The sequence below is a fragment of the Electrona antarctica genome (assembly GCF_951216825.1).
Source record: "Electrona antarctica genome assembly, chromosome: 5".
NCBI classification, from domain to species: domain Eukaryota; kingdom Metazoa; phylum Chordata; class Actinopteri; order Myctophiformes; family Myctophidae; genus Electrona; species Electrona antarctica.
In genome coordinates, this window is record NC_136810.1 from 12,830,070 (window position 1) to 12,843,121 (window position 13,052).

The 13,052-nt window shown below is 40.7% G+C and overlaps 1 protein-coding gene across 2 annotated transcripts in view; it reads left to right on the forward strand.

Moving 5' to 3' along the window:
* The window catches only part of gnao1a (guanine nucleotide binding protein (G protein), alpha activating activity polypeptide O, a), a 170,126-nt gene that overhangs the window by 139,129 nt on the left and 17,945 nt on the right, over nucleotides 1-13,052 (forward strand). Inside the window, exons 7-8 of one of the 2 annotated variants that reach the window (XM_079500988.1) lie at nucleotides 4,243-4,396; nucleotides 8,326-10,945. The exons of the other annotated variant lie outside the window; for it this stretch is intronic. Of the exons in view, the coding sequence (XP_079357114.1) occupies nucleotides 4,243-4,396; nucleotides 8,326-8,513 (342 nt within the window). The 3' untranslated portion in view covers nucleotides 8,514-10,945. Of the gene's footprint in view, nucleotides 1-4,242; nucleotides 4,397-8,325; nucleotides 10,946-13,052 lie in introns of those variants that run through there. 2 annotated transcript variants of the gene reach the window in all.

Sequence of the window (13,052 nt, forward strand, 5' to 3'; positions counted from 1 at the left end):
CTTCCTCTCTGAAACACCATGAGCCTGGTAAACAGACACACCTCCACGCTGCTGCTGCTGCGTACGAGAGTACCAACACACTCCGTTCTGTTCCGCTTGTCTCTCTGTGCTCTCTGGGTGTTTCAACGCCGGTTCAACTGCTTCATCTTCTTGCCTTACAGACATCTCTTTCAGCACTGCTGCTGCTGTGTGTGTGTGACTGTGTGACTGTGTGTGTGCGTGTGTGTGTGTGTGTGTGCGTGTGCGTGCACGCGTCTTGCGTGTGTGCATGTTTGTATGACTTGGGGGAGTAGGCCTGTCACCATCATGACATTTTACTTTACGACTAATTACACAAATTAATTATAATCGCACAAATAATTGTTAATAAGACCGCAAAAACATCTGTGTCATTTTAGATTTTAGATAAGACATTTCTGTCTGGCTTGTAGGCTTTGTAAACAAAACCACATGGCAGATATGACAAATAACGTAAATATACAAATTAATAAAATGACTACTGGAAATAGCCGATCGCAACGCGTTCGGCTGTTAACACTATTTTCTGAAAATATTTAAAAATGGGTTAGGGTTAGAAAGATGCATGCACCCTAAAAATGCATGAACATGTTTCAACATGGAAACGATTATGGCAATTATGTAAATTAAGTGCAATTATGCAAAACATCATGCAAATTGATTGCGATTATGTGACATAATTGCGATCAGGTTGCTAATAATTGTGACAGGCCTCATGGGGGGTGACGGTGGGGGGGGTTGTTTTTCCCGTTCCTGCTCTTAAACTCCGCCCCTCCAGCATCTCTGGCTCCTCCTCCCACTCCTCTTGTCGCTCTCGCCATCGACTGTCCTCTCTAACCAATCAGCAGTCAGATCTTCTGCAGAAGCTCCGCCCTCAGACAGGTATGAAACCTCCGGATAGGTCCATGTACTCACAGTCTACTCACACCATTTACTACTGTAGGTGGTTTACATTTGAAAGCAGTGTCTCTCTCTCTCTCTCTCTCTTTCTCTCTCTCTCTCTCTCTTTCTCTCTCGCGCGTGCGTGTGTGTGTGTGTGTGCGTGTGCGTGCACACGTGTGCGTGCGTGCGTGCGTGGAGAGAGAGAGGAGAGTGTTTGTGAAAGAGAGATCTTTCTATATCTATCCATCTATCATCTCTTCACTCCAGCAGTCTGAATGTGACTAATCTGCCCAACTTAAGGCAGCAATCACACAGAGAGAAAAAGAGAGAGAGACTGCTTTCAAGTTACCGTATTATAAATAAGATTTGACGTTTAGAAATTCAGCCAATTGTTGTCCTTCACAAAGCATTAGCCACCAAGGGCAACGTACAGCATACTGTACAGCGCATGGATTGCTACTGTAAATTAAGCTTGATTCTTTTTCTCCACTATTTATAATAGCCGATCTACAACTAGTTATAATAACCGATCTACAACTATTTATAATAACCGATCTACAACTAGTTATAATAGCCGATCTACAACTAGTTATAATAGCCGATCTACAATTATTTATAATAACCGATCTACAATTATTTATAATAGCCGATCTACAACTAGTTATAATAGCCGATCTACAATTATTTATAATAACCGATCTACAATTATTTATAATAGCCGATCTACAACTAGTTATAATAGCCGATCTACAACTAGTTATAATAACAGATCTACAACTATTTATAATAACCGATCTACAACTATTTATAATAACCGATCTACAACTATTTATAAAAGCCGATCTACAACTATTTATAATAGCTGATCTACAACTAGTTATAATAACCGATCTACAATTATTTATAATAGCCGATCTACAACTAGTTATAATAACAGATCTACAACTATTTATAATAACAGATCTACAACTATTTATAATAACCAATCTACAAGCTCACTAGGACCCCTTTTCCACCGGTTGGTTCACAATGGGAACCTGTTCAGTTCTTTTTGGTTAGTCCATGAGCCAGATCTCCAAAATTGTAACGTTAATTATGAATTGACAAAACTATACCTATATTAGATTGTTATCACCATGAAACTACCCCCGTTGATTACTTACACAAAGACAATGATTTATTGTATTACACATTTTACATTTTTAAATATGCAAATGAGGCATTATATAGGATAATATGTAAAAATTAGAAAATATGAAAAAGCTACTACTGTGGAAGGGTTATCATATATTAATGTACTTATATTGATCCTATAAACAATTTAATATAGGTATATTGTTTTGCCCACTCAATTCATAATTAACGTTCCAATTTTGGATCTCGGGCTCAAGAACCAAAAAGAAGTGAACCAGTTCCCACTGGGAACCAACCGAGGGAAACGGGGTCAAGACAAAGCATATACGTTTATGATTACCAGAAGCACTTGTTTTACTGTTTAGCCTCGTTTAATTATTTAATGATGAACCAACAAGTGCCTCAGGCGAGGTGGCATCTTTGTGCCAACAGCGGGTTCCAGGTGGAATTGTAACGATGCTGGGAAACCCTTAAGTGTCTGACGCTTAATTAAACCCTATATACTTAATGGACCGGAGTCCTCCAGGGATCTGTTCTAGTCCCTCTCCTTTTGTCACCCTCTATACCAAATGTATTTGTCGAAAACATCTCAGAATGTATCGCATTGCGACGTCCTGTGAGCTTGTAGATCTGCAGTTTTCACTGACTAGGGTTCGCTAGGGATAATAAAGGTTAAAACTAATTTACTGCCAGCTAAATAAAGAAATAATCCATTGCTAATTCTATTGTGCTTCCGTGAGATTTGTATTTATTTATTCATTTTTGAACCGGTTCTGTAGTTATGGTCCGTTGAAAATAGATTGTCTGGACAAAAATGGCAAGGAAAAGAAGGGAGGCAAGAACGTTGTTTTTTTTTAGTTTTTTTTTATTACAAATCCACAAACACGGAAGTCAGCGATTACTGATATTTTGCGATCACATGATCTCCTGTTTCCCTGTTTGACTGAGAGTCAAATGGTGACTCTAGGACATAGGTTAGCGAAGAGCGCCATCTAGCGTAAGAACAAAAACACACAACAGATGTCCACAGATAAGATGTCTTTGGCAGTAAATGAGTGTTAAGGTTTAATAAAGTGACAACTGCTTAGTGAAGGACAACACCAGCATGTTAACTGAAAAAATGACAACTTTGAAACAACCTAGAGAAATGTAGCTTTTTAGTCTTTAGTTTATTTAGCAATGCCGCTAATTTAATTATTTACCTAATTACACAATAACATTACCTCCAGTAATGTGACAGCATGTATTATATATGGATAGCATTTGTCCATGAGCTAGTTGAGGTGATGTTGATAGCTGACCAACTCAGAGTGCATTTCCTGGCTGACCAACAGCATGCTAATATTTCTTACTGCTTGCTTCTCTCTCACTCACACACACACACACACACACACACACACACACACACACACACACACACACACACACACACACACACACACACACACACACACACACACACACACACAACTATTCTAATGTTTATTTCCTGCTTGGGGGGTGGGGAAATCCATGTTTCTGTCCGTGAAAAAAGGTAGTCGACAAACGTTTTTGGTCATAGTTTTAGTCAACGGAATTAACACTGCTCGTGAGGACCAACTGTCTCCACATTTATAATAGAATTTGAGAAAATAGACATTGTGAGAAGCATTTCAGTGGTTCTCACAATAAAGAGCAATGGTTTATGGAGAAGATTTGTGGAGTTAGTCTTACAGCTGAGGAAAGGAGTAATCTTCAGGTTAGGATCAGACATTTAAAGGTTAGGTTTAGGGTTTGGGGAGATGGAGTTATACCTGATTTATACTTACTGTAGTTGTGAGCTAGTGTCATGCACCGGAAATGGCTCATCTACAAGGTCAGCTATTTTTAGGTTTAGGGTTAAAATGGTAAAAATCTAAGATCTAAGATTCTGATTTGCCTATGGGGATTTCCAATACAAAACAACATGCCGTGACACATGGATAGTGGAAGTGATGTCAGGACTTCGGTACTCTATTGTGTGTGTGTGTGTGTGTGTGTGTGTGTGTGTGTGTGTGTGTGTGTGTGTGTGTGTGTGTGTGTGTGTGTGTGTGTGTGTGTGTGTGTGTGTGTGTGTGTGTGTGTGTGTGTGTGTGTGTGTGTGTGTGTGTGTGTGTGTGTGTGTGTGTGTGTGTGTGTGTGAGTAGGTGTGTGTGTGATGCTTGTTGACATCTGTGTTCCTTCCTACAGAACCGCATGCACGAGTCTCTGAAGCTGTTTGACTCCATCTGTAACAACAAGTGGTTTAAGGAGACTTCCATCATCCTGTTCCTCAACAAGAAGGATCTGTTTGACAGCAAGATCACCAAGTCACCGCTGTCCATCTGCTTCCCAGAATACCCTGGTATACACAACTCTGGGGGTCCCAGATGTGACAATTGAATGCCTAAAAGAGAAGAAACAGACAGAAATGAAATGATATTAAATGAAATAAGACCATTACTGCATCAAAAGTAATCAACAAATTATACTATGAAAACTGGTCAAACATTAGCCAAATTGTCAAATTATATAAGAAAGGGGCACAAATTGTGAAAATAGCTCATCTATAAGCTCACACCGCCTCGTGTTGCGAGGCTTTGTGAGCTTGTAGACTGGCTATTTTCACAATATTTATCTGTGGAACCAAGTCAACCTAAAATAAATGTAATGCCTCAGCTAATACTCCAAGTGCTTGTCAGGGTCCCCAGTTTAAATTTATTTTGGGGGGTCGCGGCCTGAAAAGTTTGAAAACCACTGTAGTAGTTGCTAGTACTTGCTGCACAGTACAAGTAGAATACAATGTTGATGCTCAATACATTTTATTGTCACATACAGCACATACAACATTGCCGGTAGCAACGTTGCAGTCACTGCAATTCTTGTTCTCTGAGCTTTCCCAATAGAATAGAGTAGAAGACATGTTTTCAAAGTGTGGGCTGCGATGAAAGGGGACAATTAGAAAGGAGAGGAAATGTGATGATTATTGATTAATGATTATTTTTTATATATACATTATGCAGAAAATAAAACGCCATATCAATATATGCAACATATCAAAGGTATACACCGAGAGCCAGGGTATTACACGGGCAAACGGCGTTAAAAGCTATCGAGAACAAATGAGTCTCTAGTAAGGATTTAAAAACCTCCGATGACTGAGAAGAGTGAATGTGGAGTGGCAGGGTGTTCCACAGTCTGGGGCCGGCCACTGCCAGGCCTCGCTCGGGCAATACAAGACCAGATGTGACGAGTCTCTGGACCACCCAGTTTTCGTTTGGGAACCCTAGGAATAGAATAAAATTGCGTGCGTGCGTGCGTGCGTGCGTGCGTGCGTGCGTGCGTGCGTGCGTGCGTGCGTGCGTGCGTGCGTGCGTGCGTGCGCGCGCGAACACACACTGTCAGAATATGACTTTAGGACCCAGAAGCAAACAAACAGGTTGAAGGTTAAACAGAGTTTTAATTGTATTTTAGCAGTTCACAGAAAATGAAGTCCAAAGTCCTTGAACAGAATCCACAAAAACCCAGGCAAACAAATCCAGCAGGCAAAAGGAAGGTCAGAATCCAGGCAGGTAGTCAAAAACAAAAGGTTAAATTCAGGCAAACTGGTGGGTCTGGGGGCAGAGGAGCACAGGGACACAGGAATAGAATCTGGCAGAGAACAAAGAGACAAGCAGGGTGCAGGTGTGCCAGTCAGCCAGTCCACTCTGACTGGCCTATTGGGAGTGAGCAGATGAGTGGGAGTGACGGCACTAGAATGACAAGAAATTGACATTTAGTCAGGGCAGAAGCTAGCCTGGCTCCAGCCCTGAATCGCTAGCCACGCCCATTAAGATAAATATGTTCTGGCGATTCAGGTCTGGAGCAAGGGGCCAGTGAGGCTCTCCAACGTTGAAGCACTGGGCCCTAGTGGTAAGAGGAGGGACTGCAGGCGGACCCGTGGAAGTATGATTGGGAAACCACGTGCAGCTGGGCTTTAACGTTGAGCGCGTTTGCACTTCCGCATTTTGGGCACCAAATTTTGGTGCCCAAATTGAAAAAGACAACAAACATGGCTGCTGATGGAAATAAAATCCATACTTATATGAATATTGTAATCGTTTTAAAAGACCTTCAATAACCCAGCAGGGAGCCCCACAAACCGTGCTGTCTTTACCTTAAAAAATGAGTGAGTAGCCCTTTAAATCTGACTGACAGTCACTGTACCATAAAAAACAGAAAGACCTTAAAAAAAGAATTTGGAGGCAGATGAATAAAGTTCTGAGAGGAGTTTCAGGTTTTAACAATAGTTTTAGTAGGTATCATGTCAATTTACAGAGAAATGTAATGGAATTCAGCTAGTAATTACATCATAATTTAGAATAAATAGTCCAATTGTCAGAGTGCTGAATCCCCTCTTCACAGTCTTGTTCCAGGCTAAGTACTGCAATCTGACGTCCGATTTGTTGATCTAAAGTTCATTGGCTTGAGATATCCACAATATCCCACGGTGGTGCTGGTTGTCGAGCACTCATTGGACCAGCACATGGATGGTATCGTGACGTAGAATTCATCTTCCTTGGTTCAGTCATTGAGGGCCATAGACCGGGAAAGCACAGAGGCTGGCGTTGCTATGGCAACCTGAAGATAACATTCTTTCCCTGCTAGCTGTGAACTCTTAACAGAGAAATGCCCGGCTATCTACTTTCTCACTGGGCATCAAGGTCAAATACATGTAGTCTCAAATCAAAATAGGCCTCTCAGTATGAGAGTTAACTTGACTGGGGACAGACAGTATGGAGACCGAATAAGGAGTCAACAAGATATAAGATATTAAATCTGAACCTTGCGTCAGGAAATCCATAATATAAATATGATAAAATAATATAAAGGATAATATAGGGCTGAGATGATTAGGCACGTGGATGGTGACATGACATTTAATAGGATTAGATGAGCAACCCTGTGTAAACAGGCAGTAAGTTACAATTGAATTACTTTTATGACCTTTTTACTACTGAATTGGCCAAATTGTCAAATATTACGCAGTGCGTATCGGCAGATATGATCCTGCAAATAATCGGAGATTGGATAACGGTCATAATTTCATAATCGTGAACCCCTACCTACAATTCCAAGTGCTTGTTAGGTTAGGCGGTCCCCAGTTCAAATAGGATTATTTCGGGGAGGGGATTGTGGCCTGAAAGATTTGGGAAACCTTGCCATAAAACCGCAGATGTCAGTTCAGTTTTCCTTTTAAAACTCTACTCCAGATGTCAGTTCAGTCACTGTTCATATTGAAACTCTAGCCGGATGAGCATGCCTTCCTCCTTAATTATTCATAGTCACTTATTTTCTTCTTGCTTTCTTGATCCCAAATTGAGGTCAGCTCGTTACTTTAATGCATGCCTTTCAGTGCATGAATGATATAGGTCCTATATCATTCATGCATTCATTCAGCAATTTATATCCTATATTATAGGATATGAATTGCTTAATTGTCATCATGCAGTATGGAAGCAACTGCATTCAGCTTGTCCCAGCAGGGAGCGCAACCAAACATCTTTTAGTTCTACTAGTTCTCTTCTCCAGCAGTCTAGCCTAACATTTTAGTCTTATTTGTTGACAAAATTATCAATATATTTAGCCTTGGTTTTACTCATCATAGCGTAGGTTTTATTTTGTTTTTGTCAGTGAAAAAATAGGTATTTTCGATCAAAAATTTTCTCTGAAATTAACACTGAATTGGGGTTCCTTGACATTTTAAAAGGCTGAGAACCAGAGTCAGAGTGTGGATGTAGACAATCACAAAAGCCTTCATTAATCTAACGCAGTGGTTTTCAACCCTTTTCTTATCAAGGTCCATTTATTTATTTGGCTTTTGAGCCACAGACCACCATTGGTGAGATTTACTGTAGCCAATTCCAAAACGGAATATTTTGTTGTCATTGGATAAGATTTGGTCCACAATTCCATGCTGTATTCATGTTGATACCATAGGAGAGATAACAGGCAAACGGTCAAAATAACAATTCTTCTTCTCTAAGTAATTAGAAACATCTGCATTACTAAATTTAAATTTAGTAATGCAGATGTTTCACAATAATTTAACTCTTGAGAGTGTAAAATGAAACCAAATAGACCCGTAAGGGTCCATTTGATTTCATGTCACAATCTCAAGAGTTAAAGATCTATAAGGGTGCATTTGGTTACCAACTCTCCATCATTTAGCTGCGGACCACCTGGAACCCCCTCAAGGACCACTGGTTGAAAACTACTGCTCTAATGCTCTCGTCTCTCTGTCTCCCCCTACAGGCCCAGACAGTTATCATGAAGGTATAGCCTACATCAAATCTCACTACGAGAGGAAAAACAAGTCCTCCCAAAAAGAGGTCTACTCCCACGTCACCTGTGCCACAGACACCGACAACATCCAGTTTGTCTTTGACGCCGTCACCGACGTTATCATAGCCACGAACCTCCGAGGATGTGGCTTGTACTGATGATGATGATGATGATGATGATGATGACGTGGTCACAATATTGGCCAATGAATGAGGGGGTGCGGATCGCGGAGTAGCCGGGCGCCACCGACGATGTCATCGCAGCGGTAGTCTGTGTGATCTGTTAGTGATGACGATAGGTTATTATTATCAGAATGCACACCTGAAATATGATGGACAATACCTCTGTTGGCCAATGAGTGACTCCATTTGTTGATTGTTTTTTTGTTAATTGACTCGTTCACTGGCACTTGGTTGATTCCCCGTCTGTCACCTGTTGTCATCCATCCATCCATCCATTCATCCATCCATCCATCCATCCATCCATCCATCCATCCATCTAATGCAGTTTCTGGATCAGGGCCCGCACTTTAAATCTTGAAAGTATTCGCAGCCCACCCACCTGACCACTTAACACATTCCCCGCCGTTGACGTAGATCTGTACCAAATCTTAATTCAGCGGTTTACCGCCTTTGGCGTAGATCTGCGTCAAATCTTAATTCAGCAGTCTACCGCCCTCGACATAGGTCTGCGTTAATGGTGCTTACATTAGCACTGGGTTGCTAGGCAGTGAAGTAAACAGAAAATGTACCATCTTTTCAAATGCCTTTATGTCGGATTCCTTTCCAAGATGGTGCCCCTGGACAAAATCCGCTTTATTCAATGGCCCACAGCCAAAGAACTGACCGTTGTGGTAAAACTATGTCTTCTCCGAGTGAAAGTATATAGTAGCATCCGTCACAAACTCACAACACACATCGTTAGTCTAGTTTCTTGATGGATCCTGCAAAATAAGGGTTTCACTGAAAAATGCTAGCGGTTAACAGGTGGATTAAGTGGTGGGTTAAGTGGTCAGATGGGTGGGCCGCGTGCATCTTCAGAGCATTTATTTTACTTCAGTTATCAATCGATCTATTGTGTTCTGACTTCGGATCAATGGAACTAACTTGTAAGTTCCTACTGTATATATATACTGGTATCACAATGAAAAACAATTTCTTTGTAACAATTTCGGCTTTGTCACGCTGGAATATTTTTATTCAATCGTCCTGCTAGTGCCTTGCAGCTTATTTAGCCTTCAAAACCCAGTGAGAGGGTTTAAATAATAATAATAATAATATAAAAAAAATTGCCAAATTGGAAATTAGATGCCAAATTCTGTTTCTACACAGTGCCATCACAGGGGCATATCCATGTCTAATCCATATTTATATCAGAGAAAATGTATTGTTTTGCCATCTGTCATTGCAGGTGGGATGTAGAGTAGGCCTACACCTGAACTTGAAGTATATGTAGATGATGATGTTCAGCAACTGGCTTTTAATCCGATTTTACCTTATTTATTTATTTTAAATACTGGACAAATCGGAATTTTGGAGCACTATGTAGAACTAGAATTAACATAACTTATGTGACAGCTGTCTTAAAGGACGACTTCACCCATTTTTAACCTCAACTAATGCTCATGATAAAAAAAAATACAATTCTTTTACGCTCCGTCTGTCTCAGAGGAGGGCTGTGGACACTTCCGAAACCCTTCCAATGACATCATTAGACCCTTTTTTTAAACAAAATTGCATTTCTTATTTTATTTTTTATTAACGTGATTATTATTAATGCTAACTTTCCATGTTTAGATAGCCTGCAGTTTCAATTTGTTTGGATTCCCCATCGATGACCTGGTAGGCAGGTTTCAGAACTGTCCCTCCTCTGAGACACAGAGTGAGTAGACAGAAATGGTGCCATATTATAATGAACATTTAATAGTGAGGACCAATTATATGAAAATGGGTGAAGTAGCCCTTTAGGAGGTAACAGTGGTCTCCATACATTAAATGTTTTGCTAGGATGCACTTTTGTCACCACTTTTGTCTTTCCAAATCTACCATATCTCAATGGCAATAATACTTACACAAGATGCAAATTACTGCTGTAAAATTTTATAAAGTCTACTTTGTACTTGTAAAGTAATCTTAATCATTTTGGGTTGAGGGTATAACGATTTGTTTCCGATTGTCATTTGAAGTGGAAACTCTTACAAAACCTGAGACGACTGACTCTTATTAGCATGTGAAGATGATCACATCCAAGGGGGTAGGTCCCTTCCCCCGCGCGGGGTGGGGCTACCCGTGAAGTCGACACTCGACAGACATCCACGGCCACGGCCCGAATACATTTATTGGGAGAGGGTCCTCTCTCCGAGGCAACACACACAGCCCGTTCAGAGGCAACACACACAGCCCGTTCAGAAAGGTGCAAACAATCACACATGCTCAAGCAGCTCATTGTTCTCATCCTCTTTGTTCGTGTGGGGAAACTATAAAGGCTTGTGAGTGGTGAGGTGGTGGAAGTGCAGTTAAGCCTACCTTAATGGGTCCGTTAAATTTGTTCCAAGACCAGATTGGCTCCAAGATCTTTTTTAATGACTGACCCGAACCGGGAGGGACCCGTGAAATTGTAACGAGATCCGAGTAAAGCCGTCAGAAGACAATCATAACTGCCAGGTGCACAAAATTATCCCTAACAATTGATGACAGATCTAATTTTGTCATCACATCTCACTAAATGTAGCCTACAAATATAGAATGTGTATGCTTTTATTTGGTCAAATGTCAATAAAAACCAAATAAATCAATTGAACAGAATATATGTCAATATTAAATGATGTAATGAAGATTAGATCTGTAGCCTATAAATAGCAATTGCACTTAAATAGAAAGACAGAAAATTATACTTTTATATTTATGGTCTGTAACCAGAGAGCTGAACTAACATTAGAAATAACACACGTCCTAATTTTAGTTAAAAGGGGTTCATTTGGTTACATTATTTTGAGCTGTCTCACATACTGTAAATCCTGACGTCACTGCCTTACCATGCCCACATTAAGGACCCCCCAGGCAGGCTCCACTGATTCGCTCCCACAGTAGCGATGAACCGTCTCGGCCGCGGTTCGGACCAATCAGCGGCAGCCACGGGTGGGATCTTCCAATCACCTGCCAAAAAAACATTTGTTTTAGTTGCCTTACGTTCAAAATTCATAACTTGTAATATGCTATTGGCTGTTTGTATTGTTTTTGAAGAAAAACAAATATATATAAAAAATATACTCATGGAAAGGCTATATTATTTTACTTATATTGACCCTATAAACAATTTAGTATACGGTAATTTATTTTGTATAAGGTTTTGCCCACTCAAATGGTAGGCTACTTCATCAGATAATCCCCACATAGCCTCCAACAACTTCCATGAACTGACGTCGCTGTAGTAGCCTTTTCATAAATTATATTTGTACTTAGGCTGTCTGCTGTCGTGAAAGTTTATAGTTAGTGTTAGAGTTTCAACACCAAAATAGTAGTAGTAGTTGTTGTGAATTAGCAAACTGGACAGTTGTACTGAATGTTTCCTTTATCCTCGTGTTGCGCTTCTGTTTTCGCCGAAGTCTTTATACATCCCGTTGTCCTTCAAGTTCCACAGCCGTCTGCCGTCCAGACCACTCCCAGCCCCTCCCACCCCTCACTGGTGCGAAATCGGGTAGGAAAAACGGGGATGCATCCCAGATGGATGTCTGTTGTGAAACAAAATGTGAAGCAAACGTCTTCCATCTGGCGGAGTCAGGTTACATTTTCAGTACTTCTACTCCATTACATCTCAGAAGCAATATTGTACTTTTACTCCACTACAATTAAGCTTTAGTCATTAGTTACTTTGTATATTTGTATTGTTATTACAAAACATACATTATCCACTTCAACCCATTTCAAATAGCCATTCTACTGTACTAGCTCACAATGTGTGCGACTTGTAGCTTGTAGATCGGCTATTTTCAAAGGATTTATTTTGTATACATTTGAAAACTTGTGAAATGGGACATTCGGCATAATGAGTACATTCTACTTTTGGTACTTTTGAGTACATTTTGAATACCAGACTTTTACTTTGCAGTATCTACATTAGATGTTTCTACATTGCAGTATTGATAATTTACTTACGTAAAGTAAATGTAGTACTTTTTCCACTACTGGCCACATGCAGTCTTAAGCTGCGTTCAGACCTGGAGTTAGAACGCCGCAATTACATACAGAGTCAATGCAGGGACGAGAAGCTGCACGAACGGGCACAGCGTGAACGGCCGCCTGATATCTTCGCCCCAGCTGGAAAAAGTGTGTGTGTGTGTGTGTGTGTGTGTGTGTGTGTGTGTGTGTGTGTGTGTGTGTGTGTGTGTGTGTGTGTGTGTGTGTGTGTGTGTGTGTGTGTGTGTGTGTGTGTGTGTGTGTGCGTGCGTGCGTGCGTGCGTGCGTGCGTGCGTGCGTGCGTGCGTGCGTGCGAGCGACTACACCCATCGCGTCCTGACAGCCAATCAGCGTTGATGTCCGGAACCCCAGAAATGTTTTGGCTGTTTGGTTTTATTCATCCAGTACCAACTGTTAACTGACCAAACGGTGGAAAACACAATATACAAACCCTTTGCAAAGACATAGTAACTCATTTTGCTGCTCATAATGTATATAGTAGCAGGAATTATGTTAAATATA